Raw genomic sequence first — 26,998 nt, forward strand, 5'->3', positions numbered from 1 at the left:
TGTTCTAAAATCAGTTTAATAAAGTCTCCTCTGGTGAGGATTATAAGGCGAGTACACAGGGTTGTGTCAGTATTTGTTTGGTGCATAGAGAGATACAGTACACACTTCCGCCACAATCAAAATGGCTTCCGATTCCACCTGCATGTTCAGGAAGGCCCAAACAGGTGAGCTTCTCAACAGAAAGCCCCACCCACAATCCTGTTATGGTCAATAGAATTCGATATAAATGGTATTAAAGCAGATTTGCTTTTACAAAACGTACAAATAGAAAAGTCAGACCTTGACATCAAAAGGCTTTTTACTATTGATTATTATTCACCCATAGATAGCCAAAATAAGATGGGGGAGAAACTAAAGAAAAGTTAATTTATAAAGTATGTGTATGTTAATTTTTATATATAGGTTAATACTGTGGTCAAGGCCAAAGTGTTGCATATTCATATAAGTATGGCGTGTCTACCTGTGCTCTGCTATTCCTCTAAGACACAGAGGTTATAACACTCTAATGAATGCTTATGGCTGCTTTAGGACAGTTTTACAATGTTGCAAATAGTAGAGAGTACTATACGCTGTTAGAGTTCGTACTCTGGGTTTCTAACAGTGTCTGTGTCTTCAATGACACCATACAGCTGTATTATAATGCACCGCAGAGGGCTTTGGCCAAAAGGACTGGATGTGAAATGGATGCAGACCTCTCTGTCTAGTGGTCTTACAATCACAGCAGTCATGACACTACATATGAGTGCCGTGCAACCCAACCGGTGAGTGTACAAAGACACACACACACACAATTTGGGATTGGGCCTTCTCAGTCTCTCCCTCCTCCCCCTCTCGCTATTTGATTCGTTTGGCCACATCTATGTAGGCAAATTCGATTTCGCGCTCAACAGGACAGGTGTTAGTAAACTCTTCCCTCTTGTAGGCGTGGTTCAGATAGCGCCACACCCCCGCCATCTCCACCGGGATCTCAAAGCCACGGTACTTCCTGGCCACCACCTGGGACAGGACCGAGACACAGGTGATGTCATGAAACAGACTAGGAAGAAGCCTAAACATGGGAATCACTTTGAGAGAAACAAATCACAACTCATATGAATCAGTGATAGAGGTCAGTGTTGATGTGAGAATTTAGAGGATATAAGTCATTAAAGTAGTTCCTTTATAATGTGTAGTCCTAGCGGCAAGGTGGGTATTATTGGTAGCAGTACCTTTATAATGTGTAGTCTGGGCAGCAGGATCTTTATAATGTGTAGTCTGGGCAGCAAGATGGGTATTTTTGGTAGCAGTACCTTTATAATGTGTAGGCTGGGCAGCAGGATCTTTATAATGTGTAGTCTGGGCAGCAGGCTGGTAGTATTGGTACTAGTACCTTTATAATGTGTAGTCTGGTCAGCAGTACATTTATAATGTGTAGTCTGGGCAGCAGTACCTTTATAATGTGTAGTCTGGGCAGCAGTACCTTTATAATGTGTAGTCTGGGAAGCAGTACATTTATAATGTGTAGTCTGGGCAGCAGTACATTTATAATGTGTAGTCTGAGAAGCAGTACATTTATAATGTGTAGTCTGGGCAGCAGTACATTTATAATGTGTAGTCTGGGAAGCAGTACCTTTATAATGTGTAGTCTAGGCAGCAGTACCTTTATAATGTGTAGTCTGGGCAGCAGTACCTTTATAATGTGTAGTCTGGGAAGCAGTACATTTATAATGTGTAGTCTGGGCAGGAGTACATTTATAATATGTAGTCTGAGAAGCAGTACATTTATAATGTGTAGTCTGGGCAGCAGTACCTTTATAATGTGTAGTCTGGGAAGCAGTACATTTATAATGTGTAGTCTGGGCAGCAGTACCTTTATAATGTGTAGTCTGGGCAGCAGTACCTTTATAATGTGTAGTTTGGGCAGCAGGTTGCAGTCTGCCAGTGTGAGGTCAGGTCCATCCAGGAAGCAGCGTGTGGACTCCTGAGGGTCTTCTGTGCTGTCGGCATCGATCTCCTCCGGCAGGGGGGTCCTCAGGAATTCATCCAGTCGCCTCAGAGACTTCAACAGGGCCTTCTCCAGGCCTACCCCCCCCACACACACACACACACACGCACACACACATATACACACAGGGTATACAGTGAGTGAACACAGACAGACAGAGATGCACACAGACAGACATTGTAATCACAGTCAGAGACACACAGGCTACAGTGTAAACACGCAAGCACACAGTACACACATGCAGTACAAACAAACTTGCACGCACACACAAACACACACACAAACACAAGCCTTACCGTCGTTGGTATCTTTGCGGGGGTTCTTGATGTAGGCAGAGAACTTGGAGAACACATCTATACCTGCGGTGTTTGACTCTGGGTGTTTAGTCGCCAACTTGGGGTACCTGAGAAAGATATATCAGACATCAGGATTGGTCAGTTGAATCCAGGAAGTGGTTGTTTGATTGACAGGCAATAGACAGGAAGTGGTGAGTGAGTACCGTGGTGGCGTGAGTTTTTCCTCAAGGAACTCTTCTATCTTGTTGACGTCGACCTTCACCTCCCCGTTAAATGTGACGAATGGAGGGTTGGTCCCCGGGGCCAGGTCCTGCAGGTCCGCCGGTTTCCTGGGTAACACATTATTACAAGGTTCTTACAGGGCTCCTATGTCAGGGAACCCACATAAACATCATCCAGCATTGATGGCTGAATGTCTTTAGAAAGTATTTCAAACCCTGTTGATCTTGATATAGAACACAATTGATTGATTGATAGACGTATCGGCCGATGGGATGATCCATACCTTTTGAGGTCGACTGTGGTGACGTTGAAGATAACTCCCTTCAGCCACAGGATCATGAAGAGGCGCTGGGAGAACGGACAGTTCCCGATGCTCTCACCATCACTGCCAGCCTAAGTAGGAGACACACAAAAGGTTCAGTCCAACTCATACACACACAGTTCAAATACATACAGTACATACAACAAGCCCCAATCACAAATGCCCTGGTCATTATTCCCTGTCTGGTAAAACACACTACCACAACATGTTGAATCAGCCCTGACGATCTCTTGCCACTAAAGGTCCTCAACAAACCTGAGAGATCATCAACAACACTAGCACCACCAGCAGCACCAGTACCACCAACAGCAACAACAGTACCACCACCAGCAGCAACAACAACAGTACCACCACCAGTAGCAACAACAACAGTACCACCACCACCAGCAGCAACAACAGTACCACCACCAGCAGCAGCAACAACAACAGTATCACCACCAGCACCAGCAACAGCAGTACCACAACCAGCAGCACCAGCAACAGCACCACCACCACCAGCAACAACTACAGCACCAACACCAGCAACAACAACATCACCACCACCAGCAACAACAACAGCACCAGCAGCATCAAATTCCTTCATACTTCAAGCTCAACTCTTACCTTGACAAACAGCTCAATAGTTGGGAACCCCAGCTTTTTGGCTGCTATGTCAAACCAGGCCATGGTGACAACACAAGTCAAGGTATCAGTTTATGGACTCATAACCTAGAGGTCCAAAGACACAGCCCGATCCGTAAATCAATCTGCCTCCAATCAGTCAGGTTCTGTAAGCGAAACTCGTGAAAGTTACTGTCTGTCTGGGCTGACTGAGACCGGACCAGGTCTGAGGGTTCTGTAGCTGTGGGTGTCCATGATTGGGGTGGTAAGATCGAGGGGAGGTGGGTTTAAATATGCAGAGCAGGACAGTGAGACGTTTTGCACAGCACAATCCCTCTTTGTTAGCCACACACGGCTAGCATAATAGGCACACTGTCTGGTGGGTGTCTTTCGTTTACTTTGATAGATTGTAGTTCTGATGTGTTGATTTCAGCTACAGGTACTGACGCAATGAATTAATAATAGCCCATGCCAAACAGAGAACAGCGTGTAAACTTGTTTAGATACGTAATCAGGTCCATGTGCCCCTCTAAAATAATTTCTTCCTGATGCAAAAGTTTCAGTTTATGATTACAGTAAAATTAACTCATTCACTGCCCTAATAACCTACAATGCAGAAACTTAGCTTCTTTTGGTGCTCCAGGATACGTTTTTATCAATCCTCAAACAACAGCAACAATAGGCCCCAACTGACTGACCCAGAGTCTGTGGGTATGGTGTCAGTGTAGGCTGGCGGAACAGTGTGAGGTCTGTTCTGGGGTCAGTGTGTGGGAGTTGATGGAATCCTCAGGCCTGTTCTGACCCTGTTGGAAAAGGGCAATGTGTTTCTCACACACACACACATACGCTCACACACACACACACACACACACACACACACACACACACACACACACACACACACACACACACACACACACACACACACACACACACACACAACACACACGCACGCACGCACGCACGCACACACCCACACACACCCACACACACACACACACACACACACACACACACACACACACACACACACACACACACACACACTGAAAACATACTCCTCGTAGGCAACCAACCATACTGTGCATGCATATCATAGAAGTACCTCATAGGGTAGAAAGTTGTCAACAACATAAAGAGGATCGTTTGATCATGTATATTTCTACTGAGATCATTACAAACCCAACCAAGTCCAACTCATCACACTTCAACTCCGACCCCAAAACTCATGGCAAAAGGTGACCATTCAGGTGTGCTGTGTGACTTTGTTACCATAGTGACAACAACAGCGGACCAATAAGTCAAATATCTGCATGTGTGTTGGCGGAGTGGGCCCTGTCACCCCCTCTTGTCCCCAGATTGTCCCCAGACACCCCAGTCAGCTCCATACCAGCAGGCCTGATAATCAGCTTATTGTCAGAGAGAAAGAGAGGGGGGGAGAAGGGGAGAGAGAGAGAGGGAGAGAAAGAGAGAAAGAGAGAGAGAGAGAAAGAGGGGCGAGAAGGGGGGAGAGAGAGAGAGAGAGAGAAAGAGAGAGAGAGAGAGGAGGGAGAGAGAGAGAGAATGCAAAAATAATTTCCTCCATGTTTTCCTTGACTCTCTAACTCCGGTGAAAGCCACAGTTGGAGCTTGCTCCTGCCTCCTGCCTGACCTTGGCCATGGAGCATACCTACAGTTGCTCTCACACCAAGAGCAAGACAAAGGCGTCTATTGTATTATGCGAGCAGGCGCCCCAGGAGAACAGGCCAGGATATTAGGACATTTTCCCCCAGGCTTAATCCTCCAGCTGGGCACCAGGGCACCTTCATCAAACACTGGAATGTGCCTTTGTTGTGTTGGTCACGTCCTGGGTCCATGGCATGCAGCCCTCCAGACCTACAACGCCATAACAATATGCCCATTTTTAGCAGGAGGTTTTATCTAGGAGATCTGATGGTTGGCACACATATTATGTAGCACATGTGGGAGTCAAATCCACAACCCTGGGGTTGCTATAGAGAGCCACACTCCAACCAATTGAGCCAAAGTAGGTACCATGTCAGGTAACATTTTAATACAGGCTTTTTATAGACTTCTGACCAGAAATGCATGGCTCAAAGCAATACAGTCGTGGCTAGAATGGAGCGTAATGATGTGGTGGCTCAATGTAGTGCTCTCCACCTAGTCCTCAAAGCACTTTACATTGATAGTGGGCCACAGGTGATGCTACGGCAGCCATTTTGCACCAGAACACTCACCAACAACACTACTAGAAGGCCCTAACACACACGCACGCATGGGACAATGGGGCCGGCAAGACTGTGTGTGTGTGTGTGCCTCCGTGTAACTATGTGTGTGCGTATGTGCGTCTGTGAGTCTGTGCGTGTGTGTGTGTGCAATCAGCTAAAGAGGGGTAGAATTACAGTAGGATATCACTCTCTTAATGGGATGAGATAAGGAGATCACAGTGGGATCACAGGCAACCCAGCGACATGACTCCCACATGACTCCCACACACAATCACACACAACCCCAACAAAACACCTCACATGCAATCATAACACAGGAAATATTACACAACATGCCTCACACCCATACTGTAAGTATGCTTGATGTTTCCTTAGCAACCGATTTTCAAAATGGCGGTGTGTTTTTGAATAAAGTCCAGCAGGCTAATACTTTACTGGCCAGACACACAGACCCTCTTTTTTCCTTACTACACCACCTCTGACCTGCAGGGCCAAACAGTGTCTTTATTACGACGTAAATTAAGTTACCTGCTAACTACTCCCTTACAGTATATTTTCCAGGCCAAGATCTGAAGCAAAGCCAACATCATTGTATGTTGCCATGTCGCTACACTAGTTGGTAAAGAAGAACAGGCCACAGAAAGTAGGCTAATGATAACAACAACGTCCTCTCTCTCTCAACGACTCCCGACAGGCGGCCATTTCAAGTTGTCAAATCGCATTACTTTAAACCAGCCAGGGGAGAATCAACCACAACAACAGAACAATCTCTGGGGCTTAGAGCGGACAGTGTCTGAGCTAGCCTTTATGACCAACTGAACATGACCATAGACCAGACACTAATATAATTAGCCACTAAGTAGCTAAGATAAGCTAAAAGGTGGGCTAGGGCTAGTGGCTGGCATGGGTTTTCCTATGATGCTAGCTAGCACGGTACACGTAGCCCCATTTGTAATCTATAGAACAGGATGACAGGAAAGTTCCATTACGAGCTAAGTAGATCATTCTCGAGGATTCCGAAACACTGATTTGATTACCAGATGAGAGAGGGAGACAGATAGAGAGCGAAGGAAGAGAGATTGTCCCTTATTAAAGCCTCTTCTAAGAGAAGGGGTGGGTTTGTATTGTTGTGACATGTGGACAGATAGATCTTGTAGCCGTTACCTGAATAGAAGCTACACTTGACTTTAAACACATGCTAAACTATATCCTGCCACAAGTGGAGATGCCAATACGTGGAGACAATGGCAGAGAGATCTGTACATCTTAGACCACACCCCTCAGTGTTCTTCAGTCCTGGTCCAGAGCACCCACAGGATGTGCAGGGTAACACACCTGATTCAGGTAATCAGCTGATCGATACAGCCTGTAGCTCTACAGGACCAGGGAGCACTGGGGTCTGTTCAGGAAGATGCAACATAAGACGCAATTGTGTCAGCTTTATTCATCACATGTCTATCTGCAACGTTCTTAATGTCATAGCTAGCCCATAGTTAACCCTTGGTGCTACTGTACCTTGACATAGAGGGAGATCTCGTACTCCTGGGGGTCCGAACTGTCGCTGTCGTCCCCATGAGGAGTTGGGCTCTGCAGCCTCACAGACTTCTTTGGCGTCATCTCCTCCCCCTGCGTCTCCTTCTCTTTCTTCACCTCTATCTTCACCTCTGTCCTCTGGTGCATGAACGTGGGCACCTCGTCCATGACCACCACCTTCTTCTTCTTTTTCTTCACTTGCTCCTCTCTCCTCTTTGGGGAAAGTACCTCCTCTTTGAGCACCGACTTCAGCTCCTTTATCCAGTCCTCCCTCCTCCCGGGGGTCTGCGCTTCTTCTGGGGACAACTTCTTAATCCCGTCCTCCTTCCGCCCAGGGGTCTGCACCTCCTCTGGGGACAACTTCTTAATCCAGTCCTCCCTCCACCCAGGGGTCTGCGCCTCCTCTGAGGCCTCCTTCTTGATCCAGTCGTCGCTCCTTCTGCGGGTCTGCGCCTCCTCTGGAGACAACTTCTTAATCCAGTCCTCCCTCCTCCCGGGGGTCTGCGCCTCCTCTGGGGCCTTTTTGATCCAGTCATCGCTCCTTCTGCGGGTCTGCACCTCCTCTGGGGCCTCCTTTTTGGCCCAGTCCTCCCTCCTCCAGGGGTTCTGTGCCTCCTTTGGGGCCGCCTTTTTGTTCCAGTCGTTGCTCCCCCTGCGGGTCTGTGCCTCCTCTGGCGCCGCCTTCTTGTTCCAGTCGTTGCTCCCTCTGCGGGTCTGCGCCTCCTCTGGGGCCCCCTTCTTGTTCCAGTCGTTGCTCCCTCTGCGGGTCTGCGCCTCCTCTGGGGCCGCCTTCTTGTTCCAGTCGTTGCTCCCTCTGCGGGGTGTCACCCTAACTCTTTTTACTGTCACCTCCTCTTTCATTTCTCCTTGTCTCAGCCTTGTGGGAGATAGCAGCATCTCATTCAGCAGTTGTTGTTTCACCTCCTCTGTTCCAGGGAACCCATTCTCTATCCTGGCTTTGTGACCTTTGACCCCTAGCTCCACCTCTTCTTTCTTCTCTTTCCTTCTTTCCTTCGCTGTGTATTCCTTCCCAAACTTTACTGGCTCATCCTTAGTGGCAGGCCCTGGCTGTTCTACTCTCTCGCTGCATCCCTCTAATGCAGATTTAGACTCATCCTCAATGAGATCTTCTGGCTCTTCCGCCATCTCAATCGCTCCCTCTGACTGTGAGTCTAGATTATCGTCAATGTTTGTCACTGGCTGTTCCTCCAACTCACCCCCTCCCTCTGCTCCTCCCGTCCCTATCTCTGAGACTGGGACCAGATTATCCATCTCTTCAGCCCCTCCCACCTCTGCAGCTCCGGGCTCATCCAGAATGACCTCTCCTGGCTGTTCTTTCTCCATGTCTCCTTCCTCCTCAAGCTCGAAAGCCTCCTCAACATGCTCTAAATCCTTGTCGTCATCCTCCTGTGTAGCTCCTGCTGAACCCTTGAGTATCTGTACCTGTGGCTGAGCTACAACTTTGTCTTCTCTCTCTTCCCCCTCTTCTCTGGCAGCATTATCAGGCTCTAAAGCCTTTTCTGTCTGTTCCTCCATACTGCCACCTCTTCTCTCTTCCTCTGCTATGTCTACATTATCCTTCTTCTTTTGCTCCTCATCTACTTTGCTGCCTCCTGTGTCCATCCCCAACACCGCATTATCCCCAACCTGTCGCAGTTCTTCCCTCTCCCCACCACCTCTCTCCACTGCCCTATCACTGTCACCCTCTTCCACCTGTAGCTGTTGTTCTGTCTGTTGTAAACCTCCCTCCTCTTTAGAGCTGTTCTCACCCTCCTGACTCTCATTGGGCTGTATCAGTGGCTGTGCCTTGCTCTTGCTCCCTCCCTCTACCTCAACAGGTGGAGTGACAACATCCTGTGGCTGTTGAGCTGTGGTTGCCTGACTCTTGACGACTCCAAGCTCTATGAACTCCTTGGTAACAAACAACGGGGGCTGGTGCTCTGTCGCTTGATGCCCCTCCTCTTTTTTCTCTAAAACTGCTTTAGTTGTCTCTCCCTGTTCCTCTGTAACAGGGCTTTTAACCTCCTCCTCTTTTTTCTCTGTACTCTTCTCACTTCCCTGCTGGTTCTCATCCCTCTCTTCTTGTGAAACCTGTAGATTATGTGCCAATTTATTGTTACTTTCCTCGCTCTCTCCTTCATTGTCATTGGCTGGCTGTTGTTTAGGCTCCTCTTCCTGTCCTTCCTCCTGCCGTGTCTCTCTGACCTCATCACTAGTGGACACAGTTTGACAGTCCTCAGTCACTTGACTCCCGCTTTCATCACTCACTCTTACTATGCCATCATCATTAGTCACCTGGCTGATGGGCATCTCTGCATCCTGACCGCCACTATGCTCTCCCTTCGCTAACTCATCTGTAGTGGATGTGGTTTCTGGCTTTCGACTCTCATTATATAGCTCTTCATTAGTTGACGTGACTGGCGGTTCTGTTGTCGTCAAACCGACATTGTCCTCTGTCTTCTCTGTCTCATCAATAGGCAAAACGATTTGTGCCTTTTCTGCCTCTGGAGATGTGTCCTCGTCTTTTGTCTCTACCTCATCATTAATGGACTCAGTTTCAGGTAAACTAGGGGATGGTGGGGGGTGAGGAGGTTCTCTCTCCTCTATTTCTCTCTTTTTGTCTGCCCCTGCTGACTCCTCTCTCTCAGCGAACTTCCCTTCTTCAACAGCCTCTACAGATTTCTCCTGCTCCTCTTCAATTACAACAACTGTCACTGTCAGCTCCCCCTCCCCTTTATCTCCCTCTCTCTTTTCCTGTAAACCAATCTCTTCTTCAATCCCCTTCTCCCCCCCCTCTCCCTCCTTTCCTCCGCTCCCATTAGCTTGCATCGTCACTTCGAAATGATCAGCTGCACCTGCCATCCCAATGTCCTCCATGTCCTCGCCCACCTCCTCCCCCAGTTCTAACACCTCCTCTGCTAGTTCTACATCCTCCTCCTCCTCTTCATCTCGTTGTCTCTGTCTGTCCGGCTTGGTACAGGTTCCTATAGGGCTGTGGATGATGGCTCCATTAGAGAGGTCCGGGCTGAGGCCATTAGCTTCAGACTGTTCCATGGTTACTGGAAGACCAACACACACTGGGAAGGAGTGTGTTCAAGGTTCCAACGAGTATGTGTCCAGGAGTTCAAGCCAAGTTTGAGAAAGTTAGATAAGTGTGTGTTTGTAGGTTCCACAGACGCACGCACAGCTTCTAGTTGTCGCTGCCTGGGGCTCCAATCTGTAATTAGTGCCTGGGTCCAGTTGGTCAAAGTACAATCTCTTCCTCCCTCCTTCTCTCTCTCTCTCTCTCTCTCTCTTTCTCTCTCTCTCTCTCTCTTGCTCTCTCTCTCTCACTCTCTCTCTCTCTCTCTCTCTCTTTCTCTCTCTCTCTCACACTTCCTCTCTTTCTCTCTCTCTCTCTCTCTCTCTCTCTCTCTCTCAATCTCTCTCTCTCTCACTTCCTCTCTTTCTTTTCTCTCTCTCTCTCTCTCTCTCTCTCTCTTTCTCTCTCTCTCTCTCTCTCTCTCTCTCTCCAAAGGATTAGGCTGAGTTTCAGAAGTTGATCCCCACATGACCAGCCTGCCTAATTTAAATCCGCCCAGAGCCTATATCCCCCCCGCCCAGCTCCAGAGCCTATATCCCCCCGCCCAGCTCCAGAGCCTATATCCCCCAGCCCAGCCCAGCTCCAGAGCCTATATCCCCCCACCCAGCTCCAGAGCCCATATCCCCCAGCTCAGCCCAGCTCCAGAGCCTATACCCCCACAACCATGCCTAGCCCAGCATAGCCCCAGTATCCCACATCCTACATCCCTCCCCATACCCAGGCCCCTCTACTCCACTCCACTCCAACCCCCATCCATTCAACCACTTCCCTAACAATCTCCTCCTCCCAATGGCTGCCTCCATACATGCCTGGACCCCCCACCACCACCAATCCTAAAACACATCCAACCTGCCACACTTCCCCCAACCCCAAACCATCTTTAACCCCCCCCTGACCCCTTTGCAGTTTTCAGTTCTCCTTTAACATAACTCATAGGCTGAGCCTCTGCTGAGGTCAGTGAGGATGCCCTGAGTTAGCTTTTCAGTAAACCACAGTTGTCCTAGTACAATCCCTTATCCTCTTTCAGGCTTTAGGCAGAGTAAACCTATAAAACCACTGTCTGACAGTCAGAGGTAGACCTACAGGTAGAGGCATCAGAATGTAAAGGATTGCATTGTTGACCAAATGTAATTATTCACACAAGACAATTTTTGTACAAAAGGATGAATAAACTTTAGTAATTATTTATCTTTTTAATTCCATTCTTCGATCTAAACATATTGATGATACTTCCATCATACTCTTCAAATAAAGATCATCTACTACTGACTGTAGGCCTTACGTTTTTCAACGTTAGAGGGCAGTATTGCTTTGTCTATAATGGTATTAAATATGATAAAATAGCAGGTCATTTACATATACGTAAATAGACTTCACTTCAGTAGACATAAGTACGGCATTTGCAACGAACAGTTCAGGGCAAAATGACAGTGTACTAAAACTCAACACTGACAGTGACAGCTAATGTGCCATCACCTTCAGGGCGTTCAAGTGATTTGCAATGGGGCAAAGCGCTGCGTAGACATCACTGATCTAAAACAGACTGTATGAGTCAAACTCGTTATCATGTAATCTCTTGGACAATCCCGAATTGCAGTGATCAGTGAAGCTGCGTTGCGACAGTTCTAAACCGGAAAATCGCATCAGCTGTTTTTCGTCCCCTTGACGTCATCTCCTTTATTTGATGTGCCACCAGCTCTATACCAGTACTTTCAGTTTTTATTGTAATATGCATTTTGGATGTAATTTACTGAGAAATATTTGGTCATAAAACAACATAGCTACATTAGTTATTTAACTTTAGCTCATTAATTAATGACGAATCTAAGGAGCTTGCGATGAGATAGTAGCTAAGCGCTTCTGCTAGCTAGCTAGCTGAAAGCTAACGGAGGACCACAGTATATTTAGCTACAGTGACTGCTAGGTCCGAACTGCAAGTTGAAACAACTAACCTGGCGCGACTAGAACAAGTACAGAAATGCAGAAATCAGAGAAGAGCGATGGTGCTGAGGCAACGGTCGGTGTGCAGTTTACCGACCTTCCCAACGCCCTTATCGCATGCAAAGTAACTGAAGATGTTTTCAATGACCAAACTCTGAAGGTAAGGATGTGTGTTATGGTGGATCAAAGCAATCAACCAAAGCAAGCTTGCATTACATTACAATGGTTCCCTACTAAACAACTTAAACCTGTGTGTGTGTGTGTGTGTGTGTGTGTGTGTGTGTGTGCGCGCGCGCTCGCTCGCTCGCTCTCATGCTCATGTTCAATCCAAAAATAGTATTACATTCCACTCCTCCAAAGAATTGGTGTCTTTCTTAAGATGAGTCTTAGGCTCCTAGTTGTGTAGTTCCAATCCACCACTCACACCCTCATCACACACATGGAAATGGTTCCCTTCCATCCCCTGCCTGATTCCATAGGGGTTGGAACAGTTCCATCAGCAAGAACATTACTAGATTCCCCCTCCCTCCCATAACCAGACCAGAATACAGGAAGCTTGGAAAGACTGAGATTCTGTCCTAACTGGGCCAGAATCTCAGAGCTTAGCCAAGGACAGATGCACACAGGCAAAGGTCCTAAGAGTGTTTATTTTACTGCTTCCTTTCCTTGTCTTCTTTCCTTCATGACCACTTAGCTAGCCAATAAGTGAAAGTGATATGGCACAAACATGTCTAGTCATCGCTGCTCCTCTCACCGATCTCTTGTCAGGGGTTTTGGCTGAGGAGGCTGTGACCTCTTTGTCAGTCAAATGAAGGCCACTGGAAGTAGACTATGTCGTAACACACTGTAATCAGAACAATGGAAAAGTGTGTGTGCTCTAACTAGGCCAGATGTCATTCAGGAGATCCTCCTGAACAACAGCAGGGAGAGAATTGGCAAGCAGGGGCCCTATTCTGTCAAAACTGTTTCTGGACTTTGAGGATATAGCCTAAATCATAAACAAAGATTGGTATCTTTAGTAAAATGCATATCTGGTACACACTCCCATTATCTCAGTCTCTGATAACATCTAGCCTTCCTGAGGTCAGGTGAATGTGTCACAGGGGCTGAGTTTTTGCGTTGGAAATCTGACTAATGTATTTTTCAGTGTACACAACATTCTTCCGCTCTGTGTAGGCTAGTCTTTGATTCAGAGAGAGTTTCCATTGGAGCTGGCAGGAAGGAAGGAACAGGAAGGACAGCAGTTATACGCAGGAAGAGATGAGGTTGAAAAGGGGAGAAATTAGAGACTTTGTTCTACGTAGTATTCCCACATCCACAGACTAGGCCTTATGCCTTGCAATTTGTTTAAAGCAAATAGAATAAATCCATACACTAGGGCTGTCCCAATTAAAAACATTTATATTGGTTGACCGAAAGTCGTCCGTTCTGCATATAGTTTATTTTATTAAAACAAATAGGGTGTTTATATATATCGAGTGATTGGAATTTTTAAAAACTTATTTTTCCATATAGACGCACTCTATTTGCTTGAATAAAATCAATTATATGCGCTGAGCTTGTCTGATGCTTTAAGCTCATTGTTTGATGAAATAAGACACAGATGACTCAAGAGGGAGCCAGAGATCAAGATAACCAGAAGAAAAAACCTTAACCTGACCCAACCATCCTCCTGAAGTTGCTGGTAATAGGCTACACAAGGAGTCCACAACCTTTCTCATAAGCAATGTCAATTTATCTTACAATTTCTACCGATTTGCGTGCTAGTTATGGTTTTTAAATGCACTTTTTCATAGAACAGTTTCATTTAATTTAGAATAACATCTTCGTATCTCAAAATCATTGTCATGTGGTTACTCAAAATTCTATCCAAATCGAAAATAAAAATGATACAAACTTAAAATGCAAATTCTATTGCATTTGCAACTATGTAAAAACAGCCTACATTAAGCCAACAAATAAAAACAGTGCAGCCTGCAGGTAGAAAATATCACGATAAAATAAATATCTTATAAATCACATTGGCTACGCATGGCCTGTCTGCAACGAACTTGAAACATTGTATCAACTATTAACTTGGGTCTGGCCCAGCTCACACTAGCAAACTTGCAACATTGTATAACATATTCTGGGCCCTCAGTTTCCTGTGCCAGTGAGCTCAGGACATACACAGCTGTAGGCTATTTGCACAATGGATAAGAAGTAATCAGGTAGGTCTATTTTATGATGTTTCCACTGGATATGAGCATGACATTTTTCCCTTTCCCATTTTTCCCTGCTTTTCCTTCACTCTGCGGTCTGACTCATCCCAAACCATCTCAATTTGGTTGAGGTCAGGCGATTATGGAGGCCAGGTCATCTGATACAGCACTCCATCACTCTCCTTATTGGTAAAATGGCCCTTACACAGCCTGGAGGTGTGTTGAGTCATTGTCCTGTTGAAAAACAAATGATAGTCACACTAAGCCAAAACCAGATGAGATGGCATATTGCTGTAGAATGCTGTGGTAGCCATGCTGGTTAAGTGTGCCTTGAATTCCTAAATAAATCACAGACAGTGTCACCAGCAAAGCACCTCCACACGCGTCTCGCAAAGACACGGCGGTTGGAATCCAAAATCTCCAATTTGGACTCCAGACCAAAGGACAGATTTCCACTGGTCTAATGTCTATTGCTCGTGTTTCTTGGCTCAAACAAGGCTCATCTTCTTATTGGTGTCCTTTCGTTGTGGTTTCTTTGCAGCAATTCGACCATGAAGGCCTGATTCACACAGGTCTCCTCTGAACAGTTGATGTTGAGATGTGTCTGTTAGTTGACCAGAATTGCACTAGTAACCAAAAGTTAGCAAGATCTAATCCCTGAGCTGACAAGGTAAAATTGTCGTTCCTACCCTGAATAAGGCAGTTTTCGTAAGCCGTCATTGAAAATAAGAATTTGTTCTTAACTGACTTGCCTAGTTAAATAAAGGTAAAATAAAAATGAAGCATTTATTTGGTCTGCAATTTCTGAGGCTGGTAACTCTGATGAACTTATCCTTTGCAGCAGAGGAAACTCCGGGTCTTCCATTCCTGTGGCGGTCCTCATGAGAGCCTGTTTTGTCATAGCGCCTGATGGTTTTTGCGACTGCACTTGAAGAAACTTTCAGTTCTTGAAATTTTCCTTATTGACTGAACTTTACGTCTTAATGTAATGATGGACTGTCGTTTCTCTTAGCTTATTTGAGCTGTTTTTGCCATAATATGGACTTGGTCTTTTACCAAATAGGGCTATCTTCTGTATATCCACTAGAGGTCAACCGATTATGATTTTTCAACACCGTTTCCGATACCGATTATTTGAGGACCAAAAAAGGCCCATACCGATTAATCAGCCGATTTTTAAAAATAAATACATTTGAAATGTTTTTTTTTAAAGTAATGACAATTACAACAATACTGAATGAACAATTATTTTAACTCAATTTAATACATCAATAAAATCAATTTAGCCTCAAATAAATAATGAAACGTGTTCAATTTAGTTTAAGTAATATAAAAACAAAGTGTTGGAGAAGAAAGTAAAAGTGCAATATGTGCCATGTAAAAAAGCTAACGTTTAAGTTCCTTGCTCAAAACATGAGAACATATGAAAGCTGGTGGTTCCTTTTAACATGAGTCTTCAATATTCCCAGGTAAGAAGTTTTAGGTTGTAGTTATTATAGGAATTATTGGACTATTTCCCTCTACACCATTTGCATTTCATATACCTTTGACTATTGGATGTTCTTATAGGCAGTTTAGTATTGCCAGTGTAACAGTATAGCTTCCGTCCCTCTCCTCGCCCCTACCTGGGCTCGAACCAGGAACACATCGAAAACAGCCACCCTCGAAGCATCGTTATCCATTGCTCCACAAATGCCACGGCTCTTGCAGAGCAAGGGGAACAACTGCTTCAAGGTCTCAGCGCGAGTGCTGTCACTGATTGAAACGCTATTAGCGCGCACCACCACTAACTAGCTAGCCATTTCACATTGGTTACACCAGCCTAATCTCGGGAGTTGATAGGCTTGAAGTCATAAACAGCTCAATGCTTGAAGCACAACGAAGAGCTGCTGTCAAACACTGTTCGAATGAATGCCTACGAGCCTGCTGCTGCCTACCACCCCTCAGTTAGAATGCTCTATCAAATCATAGACTTAATTATAACATAATAACGCACAGAAATATGAGCCTTCGGTCATTAATATGGTCAAATCCGGAAACTATAATTTCGAAAACAAAATGTTTATTCTTTCAGTGAAATACGGAACTGTTCCGTATTTTATCTAATGGGTGGCATCCCTAAGTCTAAATATTGCTGTTACATTGCACAACCTTCAATGTTATGTCATAATTATGTACAATTCTGGCAAATTAATTATGGTCTTTGTTAGGAATAAATGGTTTTCACACAGTTCACAACGAACCAGGCGGCCCAAACTGCTGCATATACCCTGACTGCTTGCACAGAACACAAGAGAAGTGACACAATTTCCTTAGTTAAAAGAAAGTCATGTTAGCAGGAAATATTAACTAAATATGCAGGTTTAAATATATACTTGCGTATTGATTTTAAAGAAAGGCATTGATGTTTATGGTTAGGTACACATTGGTGCCATGACAGTGCTTTTTTCGCGAATGCGCTTGTTAAATCATCACCCGTTTGAAGTAGGCTGTGATTCGATGATAAATTAACAGATAAACTAGTAATATCATCAACCATGTGTAGTTAACTAGTGATTATGTTAAGGTTGATTGTTTTTTTATAAGATAAGTTTAATGCTAGCTAGCAACTTAACTTGGCTTCTTGCTGCACTCGCATAACAAGTAGTCAGCCTACCAACCGGAAGGTTGCGAGATCAAATCCCCAAGCTGACAAGGTAAAAATCTGTCGTTCTGCCCCTGAACAAGGCAGTTAACCCACCGTCTAGGCCGTCTTTGAAAATAAGATTGTGTTCTTAACTGACTTGCCTAGTTAAATAAAGGTAAAAAAAATAATCCACAATCGGTGTCCAAAAATGCAGATTACTGATTGTTATGAAAACTTGACATAGGCCCTAATTAATTGGCCATTCCGATTAATCGGTCGGCCTCTAATACCCATCCTACCTTGTCACAACACAACTGATTGGCTCAAATGCATTAAGAAAGAAATTCCACAAATACTTTTTAACAAGACACACATGTTAATTGAAATGCATTCCAGGTGACTACCTCATGAAGCTGGTTGAGAGAATGCCAAGAGTGTGCAAAGCTGTCATCAAGGCAAAGGGTAGCTATTTGAAAAATCTCAAATATAAAATAGATTTGTTTAACACTTTTTTTGGTTACTACATGATTCTATGTGTTATTTCATAGTGTTGATGTCTTCACTCTTGTTCTACAATGTATAAACTAGTAAAAATAAGAACAACCCTTGAATGAGTAGGTGTTCTAAAACTTTTGACCGGTAGTGGACATTGAGGAACTATTGTCATTCTCAATGAATGTAAAAACAGACTTTGTTTGCTTTCTGTTTGAGGTGAAGTAAACATTACTCTGACAAGCTCCACTTCTTATTAGTGGTGGTGCGTTAAGCCAATCAGAAATACAATCAGATTGCCAAATGGGCACATTTATATGCCTACATTTGCACATAGGCCAGGTAGCATATAGGCCTACTTCAGTGCATAATCAGGTGTGCGTCCTTACTCAACGTTGACAGGAGCGCTCCAAACAAAGGAGAAAAGAACAACCATCAACCAGTCCACTAATTGGGGTCAGCCCTACCACACACTGTTGCTTTTGTTCATGAGAACCAAGTGTCAACTCACCATGGGTCTACTACACACTACTATGGGCCATACAAACAGTACTATTGTGAGAAATGGCAAACAGAAGTCAATGCTGTATGGAATTTACACATGGTATGTTTAACATGGAGGCCTAGCTGGTGTGGTGACATTGGTGAATAGTGTCCGATTCAGCTGAAATGTATTTTCCTACTGATGGCCTCTTCCATGGAAGGGAGGGGGCAGAAACAGTGAGACAGGTGCTCAAACCAGAACAGCTGGTCAAGCCACACACACACACACACACAGATCAATGATTGAATAATCAATTGGGCTTAGAAGGAAGTGAAACAGGGTAAAGGTCATAAAAACTTGACTGTTTGGAATAAAAGTGTTTTTCTTTTCAGAGGGTCACATCCTTTAAGGAGCTTTGAGTCAGCTGAGAGATCATGTGATGGAATATTCCACTGTGTGCATCAACACTGTGTTCTCCTTTAGGAATGTTTGACAAAGACACACACCGTTTCCATCCTATTCAGATATTCATCTAGTTTTAAGACCCGTCCCTGCCCTTAATCAGGTAAACTGTCCTGTCCAAATCAGAATGGCTTCCCTCCTGCAGTAAGGGCCACACATTATTACAACAGGTCACCACCAGGGACTGGCCACACACGTGACACCCCAGAGGTTACCTAATGGAAACTGTGACCTGTACTGTCTAACTGTACTCACTGAGGGATTTGTGTGGTAGAGATATTTGATTCACAAAGCCTCAGGCCTGGAGAGAGAGCAGAGCAGGTAGTGTGTGTGTTCTTGCACGCTAGTACCAGACTGCAGCTGGTAGACTTAAAGCTACATGATGTAACTTTTTGGGGCAAATCGACCAAATTCACATATAAATGTGAGTTATAGATCTGCCATTCTCATTGAATGCAAGTCTAAGAAGCGATATATCTGTTCTATGTGTGCTATTTCTATTCTTCCCGTTCTTAAGTTTTGTTTTTGCGTCTTTTACTTTCAGTTTTGCACACCAGCTGAAAATACAATATGTTTGGTTATAGAAAATATATTTCACAGTGGTTTAGATGGTACAATGATTCTCTACACTTGTTTTGTCACAAACTGAAATTAGGCGAACAATTTAGAATTTTAGCAACCAGGAAATGGTGGAGAGATTTCTGCATATTGCACCTTTAAATACTCTGCCTGAGTACAACCTCTGTGCACTTGTCTCTCTCTATGCTGTGCTGGGGGGACAGAATCTCTTTGTTGTCTAGTCTTTGATGTAAAGGTGTGCATGCGAATGTGCTGTCTGGTTTCTGGTGCTCATTATAGCTATCAGTGACACTTTGGTCTTTCCTGCTGTTTCTGACACTCAGATCAGACAATGGTGGAGTGTTCTAGAATATACAACCAGTTCTGAGGTTCCACCTGTCACTGTCTGAGGTCACACTCTGCTGTTCTAGGTTCTGTCTTCTAGCCGACTGGCTTGTCAATCACAGCCAATGGCTAGTATGATTTGTTACTCACTACCTTTCATGTAGCAGCAGCTGGAGACAACATCTCAGACAAGAGTTGATGATCTCTGCATGCAGAATACAAGTAGTGTTGTTAAAAAGTGTCAGTTGAGGGTCCAGACACAATACCTCTATACTGTTAACTTGCATGTAGGCCTGTGGGTGTAGTCTTGAGAAAATGGATGTGTAGGCTAGTTTTAAAGTTTGTGGGTGTTGTATGGAAACACGTGCCTCCCTCCTCTTCCTCCCTGCAGAGCAGCTGAGGTTCAATGTGAGTGTTTGTTGTTGTTAACCATCTCCAGACCTCTGTCCCACCGTGTGTGTGTGTGTGTGTGACGGTGTACGTGTGTGTTAACCATCTCCAGACCTTTGTCCTACCCAGTTAGTCTCATACACACCCACACTATCTCTTTCAGAGCCACTTTGCATAACACTCGTGTGTGTGTGGGGGGGGTCGGCGGCTCTCAGCCATTCTTTCCGTCCTCTCTGTTTTGGTTTCATATTCCTATTTTCCATTCCCTCACTGGAACATTTGCTCTCTCTCTCTCTCTCGCTCGCTCTCTCACACACACAGAGATTGTCACTTCACTACTAACACACAAACAAGTGTATACTACATTTAGCACATACATTATAGACACACATGCTTAGCCTTTACTTTAGTCTCTCTCTCATACATTTTTCCTCTCACAGCACCTCAGTGCTATTAATACCACTCTCATAAAAGCTTCTGTGTTATCAAGCCTCCAGCTGCATACTTTCCATAAGAACCAGTTCTCTTTCATCTCTCTCTTTCTTCCCTTACCTTCCACACAGACCTCTGTTTTTCAGGCTGTCTCTCTCCCTTTCTCTCGTGTACTCTGTGCTTCTGCCACCTCTCTCTTTTAGTCTCTCTCTCTCTCTCGTCTGTGTCTCTCTGTAGTGAAGCTCTTGGGCGTATTTATACCCACGACTGACGCTCAGCAGGCCAGAGTCAAGTGCCCCGATAAGCTGATTCAGTGTGTGTGTGTGTGTCAGAGTCATGGACCCAGTTTCTGATTTGCACATATTTTCCATTCACAACTAAGCAACAGATTTGTCATATGTTTTGTGTGTGTGTGTGTGTGAGAGAGAGAACAAGAGAAGAGTGAAGAGATTAACACTTCAGTCTGCTAAGGGTTGATTTCGTTATTTTCCAGTCCTCTGTCTGTCTCTCTCGCTCTCTCTGTGTGTCTCACTGCCTCTCTAATTTGTCAGCAAAGGAGAGAGGGAGGGAAGAAAGGAAGGACACACCCCCTGTGTCAGCGGGTTGGCTGGGAGTGAATGAACCATGGAACGAAGGAAGAAAAGGGAGAGAGGGAGGGGCTGTGGTGTACGTCAGTAGTTGTGACTCTCATATAAGTGGCTGCAGAGGCAGAGAGAGCTGGAGACCAGACAGACAGAAGGCTGTATTATATGAGACTTTTGCAAATGCAGCCCATAGTCTCGTTGGAATGTTCTACAGCCTAGAAGGAGGACTGTTTTCAGCTGTCGTGTAGCTGCCTGTCTCTGTCCTACAGACCTCACTGCCAAGGGTGGAACCTGAGAGCTAACTCTGGATCTGGGCTAGCTGCTCAGTAGCTAACTGGTTCCTGTTTGAACGTCACTGGACATTTTGGCTCTTCATTTGGCCAGGACTGCAGGCTTTTGCAGCTCTCTTAGAGGGGTGTGGACTGTACAAACAGAGAGAGATAGAGAAGAGGAGGAAGTAAGGGAAACGGGAAAATATATATATATATTTTTTTGTGGGAACGAGATCTCCCTCAACCCTCACGCTGGGGAAGGCGGCGCAACCCCCCCACACCTGTCATCTTCATCCCGTCCCCTCCTCACAAACTCTGACCTCCCGCATTATCAGGTGGAAAGGCCTCTGCCTCCCTGCCCTTCCCATCATGCACCTCAAGACCACCAAGTGTAACGCCTTCTGCCTGGTTGCCTCGGTGACCAACCAGGAAGTGTTTGACAGGCCTGAGTCCCGGGTAAGAAGGCTTTATATGTCGCCTCTGATCTGTCTCCTAAAACTGATCTAGGGTCAGATTCTGTAGCCTTTGAGGTCGATTGTAATGGTTAGGTAATCTGTTCCTAGATCTGTGCTTGGCTGCAGCTTGTGATCCATTCTCTCTGAACTAATCGTTCCAAACTGCTTTAGCCCAATGAGATGCAGCGGTCCTCATGGTCTGAGCTGTGCTCCTTTCAGACCGCTGTCACACTGGGTCTTTCTTTAGCGACGGACCCCGACGCTCACCAAGTCCAGGCACGCACACAAGTTGAGCGTGGTTGCCATGACAACCGGGCAGTGTTCCTCATTTTAAGGGGACAGTTTAGTCAAGCATTTTGCAGCAGCTATTTTTAGAAGGGCGGGGGTGGGTAACGTTAGGCCTGAAAGACTGAAGATATGAAACGAGGTTGGTGACAATGTTTTCGGGAAAGGTACTTACAGTACAAGTCTTCATACACTTGACAAATATGCCTTTCAAATCACAATGCATTTGGCCTTTTGGTTTTATTGTCATTGTGCCTGGACTGGTCTTGGGTTTTATTTCAATTTTTTACCCTTTTTTCTCCCCAATTTCGTGGTATCCAATTGTCCCATCGCTGCAACTCCTGTATGGACTCAGCAGAGGCGAAGGTCGAGAGCCGTGCGTCCACCAAAACACGACCCAACCAAGCTATACTGCTTGTTGACACAATGCCCGGTTAACCCGGAAGCTAGCCGCACCGACGTGTCGGAGGAAACACCGTACAACTGGCGACCGTGTCAGTGTGCATGCGCCCGGCCCGCCACAGGAGTCACTAAAGCGCTATGGGACAAGGACATCTCGGCCGGCCAAGCCCTCGCGTAACCCGGGCGACGCTGGGCCAATTGTGCGCCGCCTCGTGGGTCTCCCAGTCGCGGCAGGCTGCGACACAGCCTGGGATCAAACCCGGGTCTGTTGTGACGCCTCTAGCATTGCGATGCAGTGCCCTAGACTGCTGAGCCACAGGAGCCCCTTGGTTTTAGGCTTTTTGTTGGGCTTCTCTCCCACTGCTGGTTCTCTCCCAGGCCACAGTCCCATAACTGTAGTTAATGTTTGTTAGACTATTATTATCTGTGGGATCATGGTGACTGAGCAGTTTTGAGAAGCATAGTCTACTTCTGGGTAAACAGACCATTATGTAGTTAATGTATTACGTCATCCCATTACTAATGATGTGTGACAACATCACTATCCAACTCACCCTGTACCTTCTCTCTCACCCTCTCTCTTTCTCTCTCACCCTCTCTCTCACCCTCTCTCTCTCCTCTCTCTCACCCCCCTCTCTCTCACCCTCTCTCTTTTCTCTCACCCTCTCTCTTTCTCTCTCACCCTCTCTCTTTCTGTCTCACCCTCTCACCCTCTCTCTCGCCCTCTCACCCTCTCTCTCGCCCTCTCACCCCCTCTATTTCTCTCTCACCCCCCTCTCTCTCTCCTCTCTCTCACCCTCTCTTTTCTCTCTCTCCTCCTATAGGCCAGTTTTGAGTCTCTGTTCCGCTCCTTCGACCCGGACGTGAACTTCCAGTTCTTTAAGAGTTTCCGGCGTGTGAGAATCAACTTCAGCGATGCACTGGCTGCTGCTGAGGCGCGGCTCCGACTGCACAAGAGCGACTTCAACGGCAAAGAGATGCGCCTCTACTTCGCACAGGTAGAGACACGACTTCTGTACATCACCCAATGCCCCCATACTTTCAGTTACTTGGATCTTTTGGTAGTGGAAATATGCTATGCATTACAAATTGTAGCTCCCAAGTGGCGCAGCGGTCTAAGGCACTGCATCACAGCGCTAGAGGCGCCACTACAGACCCCGGATCGATCCCGGGCTGTATCGCCGTGATCGGGAGTCACATAGGGCGGCGCACAATTGGCCCAGCTTCGTCCGGGTTAGAGGAGGGTTTGGCCGGGGGGGCTTTGTAAATAAGAATTTGTTCTTAACTGACTTACCTAGTTAAATAAAGGTAAACAAATTATTTAAAAAACATGTTCATCACTATTTAGCTAGCAGCAGTGTTGGCACTGATTGATTTTATTGATCTACATTGAGCCTCTTGTGTCTCACTTTTCCCCTCCCCGTCTGCCCTGCAGTCCGTCCTCATAGGCAGTCCCCGCCTGGAGCCCCCTAAACCTGACAAACAGTTCCTGATCTCCCCCCCAGCTTCGCCACCAGTGGGGTGGCAGCAGGCCCCGGACGCCGTGCCCGTCATCAACTACGACCTTCTCTGTGCCATCTCCAAACTAGGGCCAGGTACAACACACACACACTTGCTACAATGAGGATGGGAACCTAAAATTAGAATTGATTTTAATTCAATGTGATGGAATTACAGTAGCTGTCCTTTGTATTGCCATCAGTTTGATTGTGGCCAGTCCTACAGTGTTAACGGTCCTCTCTCCAACTCTAAATTAGGTGAGAAGTACGAGCTTCACACCGGCACCCCCACCACCCCCAGCGTAGTGGTCCACGTGTGTGAGAACGAGCAGGACAGCTCGGGGGGCGAAGACAACACAGAAGGAAGCACCAGCAGCAGCAACCGCCCCCCTCGCCCCAAAATCATCCAGACACGGCGTCCGGACATCACCCCCGGCGTCATGCAGTGAGCGGCAGAGAGAGGGGGCGCTCTAACATCCACAAAGCATGTCTCCCACATCTGCCTCTCAGAAGTCAATGACAACCTGGCCCTGGGAGGATGCTGTTGGGACATGTAATACATCCTCTCTAACACTAGGGGGAGTCGCCTCTCAAAGCCCTGCCTTTTCATGGAGAGAGAGAGAGAGAGAGAGAGAGGAAAAGAGAGCGAGAGACATTCATCTCTTATCATTTCACATTTAATTTCTCTTTCGTCCTCCATTTGGAACAATATTAGACACTTGAGAGAAAGAGAAGTAGACAGAGAATAAAGAGCAAGGGATGTTTTGAATAGTTTTGCTGTAAAAAAACCTGTTTTACTTCATTTGCTTTGTAACACAGGCACATAGCACAGGCATGGTAGTGTGAGAGAGATGTTGTAGTCCTCTCTAGAGAGACACCGGGGGATCAACTTTCTTTGGATTCATTGTGACTTGTAATTCAGGACCCCGTAACAAACCCTGTCTATAGACTCATTTCATACTGTGTACTGGATCCATCCTTTTCTTGTCTATAAGATGTGTGCGCATGCTGCAGTGGAGGCCGGCTCGTAATAATGGCTGAAACGGCGTCAAACTGTGTTTGATGTATTTGATACCATTCCACCTATTGCGCTCCAGTCATTACCACGAGCCCGTCCTCCCCAATTAAGGGGCCACCAACCTCCTGTGGAATGCTGCCATCACTAGCTCAGCAATTTAAAATGTTTCACTCATCGAAGAGTACAAATTACATTCTATTTGATGACCTCACAATAAACCTAATTATTATTCATGAATATTCTAATTCCTAATGGTCTTTACTCCAGGCCTAACATTTGTAAACAACACTTCAGAGTAACTTTCTTGGAATTCACTCCTTGACAGATTAATTTGCTATGAAATTGATTTTTTGTTCAATAATATGTCTCCAATGACTCATCTGCTTCCATAGCATTGAGATATGTTACTACAAACTCCCCTCCTAGTTCATCCTCCTTTGACAGAAATGGCTGCCATATCACACTGATCACACGTGGCAGGGATGGCCTCCTGCATGGGTCTTCATAGCTTACTGTACATTTTTGCTGCACATCTTCCTGGCCAGTATGGCTTGTCTCACACTGCTATTTTGGGCTGACTGGGGGCCATTAGGGCTCTGAACTGCAGTTACTGTAGGAGGGTTGGTTGTGTGCGCTGCTGTCAGAGAGAGAGAGGGGGGGGGGTCATAGGTTGTAGTGGGAGGCTTGTGTAGATGCACTGTGAAATGTTTAATGCATGCGCCATCACAGCACATCTGGAATGAAGTTATCCACCCCAGCGGTTTAGTTGCATTAGACATTTAGCTACTTTTGTACTCTGGACTATTGACATTATACTTTGAATAATAATCTGAGTTATCATGTAATAAAGACTTCACCGCTAAAGTCATGTGAATGTGTGGTTTGTTTTAATTGTGTTGGTTTATTTTCATCAAATGTTCAATATAGGCAAGTACTGTCTGAAGCCACTTCATTCTGGCCAATTGGTGGCACTTCGCTACCTCCCTATGGTGACAGTTGTATGTGCACCCTTTCAAACTATCACTTTTACAAGTTAGTTGTCACAGGCACAAAAGTACAGTGAAATGCTTAACTTGTAAGCTCTACCCAACAGTGCAGTGCTCAAAATCATAACTAATAATTAAGAAAAACATCAGAAATAAGAGGAAGCTATATAAACAGGGTCAGTTCCAATGCCAAATTTACAATGTGCAGGGAACTGAGCCATGTACAGTCACTAAGACTTCTCAATAGTCTAATACATTTGATTAAGTGCTTTTCACTTAATGGAGATAATCAGCAAGTTTTTAAAAAAAGAAGCTATAAAATCATTCAAATAAGTACCAAAAGTACAATAATCATAGACGAACCAGGGGAAAAAGGCTTTAGTGGCTTCTTCAGCTCATCTCCTTTATCAGGACAAATTAAATGCCCCCTAATGTGTAGTCAATAGACTGACCACCTCTCCATCACACCACTGTCTCCAACGTTCAGCTCTATACATCAAATGTGACAAAGAAAGGCCGCTCCAACAGAGGTACAAAAACAGTCTTTATTTACAAAACATCTGGTGGCTCTGAAGTTAAAAGTTTGTGTAAAAAAAAGAATGACACCTGCAGCAATGTCCAGGACCCCAGGCCTGTTCTGGGTGAGTACTGTCCAACAGGAACTAGACATTCTCAACACTTCCTCCCCAGATCAGCCAATCAGAGTTCCGCCCCATCCTTGGAGCATGTCCCCAGTCTGGTCAGATGACATACTTTAGTTCCTGGGAAGAAAGAGGGGAAATCTTTAGCTCAAACTGACCAATAACTACTGTACTTTAAGGCATCATACCCTTTGAAAACACCCATTGTTATCTCCCAGTCTATATTGCTGACTGATTTCCAAATGGACTCATTTTGTATTCACTTTCACCTCCCTTGTTCCTCCGGGTCAGTCATCCTTCTTGTTATCCAGGAGCTCCTGCACCTGCTCCGCTATCCTCCTCTGCTCTGCCCTCTGTATCTTCAGCTTGGCCTCTTCCTTCTTAGCCTGATAGATCTTCACTCCAGCGAAGCCCAGGCACAAGACCAGGGTCTTCAATGCCAGGATGTAGAAGAGCAGAGGGACATTGTCCAATGCCTGGAGGGAGAGAAAGGAGCAGGGTGATGAGAGAGAGAGAGAATGAGACTGTGTGCTTAGGTCATGAAAACTCATGAATGTTGGTAATGTACAGGTTAATTCACTATAGAACAAATCTATAAAATATAAATCAGACATTCTTTGGAAAACTAGAGGGAAAGAAAATGAGTGCTTGTTTGACC

At 45.5% G+C, this 26,998-nt stretch overlaps 2 protein-coding genes across 6 annotated transcripts; one reads left to right on the top strand and one right to left on the bottom strand.

Annotated features, from left to right (window-relative positions):
* On the bottom strand, positions 1–20,424 carry LOC112253650 (chloride intracellular channel protein 4). Of its 4 annotated transcripts, none has more exons than XM_042323826.1 (6): positions 20,319–20,424; positions 2,786–2,895; positions 2,484–2,609; positions 2,281–2,387; positions 1,880–2,061; positions 1–996 (listed from the first exon to the last, which is right to left on the bottom strand). In XM_042323826.1, the coding sequence occupies exons 2-6, from the start codon at positions 2,839–2,841 to the stop codon at positions 835–837; spliced, it is 633 nt and encodes a 210-aa protein (XP_042179760.1). In that variant the 5' UTR covers positions 2,842–2,895; positions 20,319–20,424; the 3' UTR covers positions 1–834. The 4 variants fall into 4 exon arrangements, with proteins under 4 accessions (XP_042179760.1, XP_042179758.1, XP_042179759.1 ...); XM_042323824.1 differs by lacking the exon at positions 20,319–20,424 and adding an exon at positions 7,168–10,504; XM_042323825.1 differs by lacking the exon at positions 20,319–20,424 and adding an exon at positions 3,428–4,282.
* On the top strand, positions 11,921–25,581 carry rcan1b (regulator of calcineurin 1b). 2 transcript variants are annotated; one of them, XM_042323827.1, is made up of 4 exons: positions 11,921–12,368; positions 23,021–23,194; positions 23,632–23,791; positions 23,954–25,581. In XM_042323827.1, exons 1-4 carry the CDS (start codon positions 12,246–12,248, stop codon positions 24,142–24,144), a joined length of 648 nt encoding a protein of 215 aa, XP_042179761.1. In that variant the 5' UTR covers positions 11,921–12,245; the 3' UTR covers positions 24,145–25,581. The 2 variants fall into 2 exon arrangements, with proteins under 2 accessions (XP_042179761.1, XP_042179762.1); XM_042323828.1 differs by lacking the exon at positions 11,921–12,368 and adding an exon at positions 20,812–21,510.
* Positions 25,582–26,998: the final 1,417 nt, after the last annotated feature.

Source organism: Oncorhynchus tshawytscha, linkage group LG07, assembly GCF_018296145.1.
Source record: "Oncorhynchus tshawytscha isolate Ot180627B linkage group LG07, Otsh_v2.0, whole genome shotgun sequence".
Taxonomy (NCBI): domain Eukaryota; kingdom Metazoa; phylum Chordata; class Actinopteri; order Salmoniformes; family Salmonidae; genus Oncorhynchus; species Oncorhynchus tshawytscha.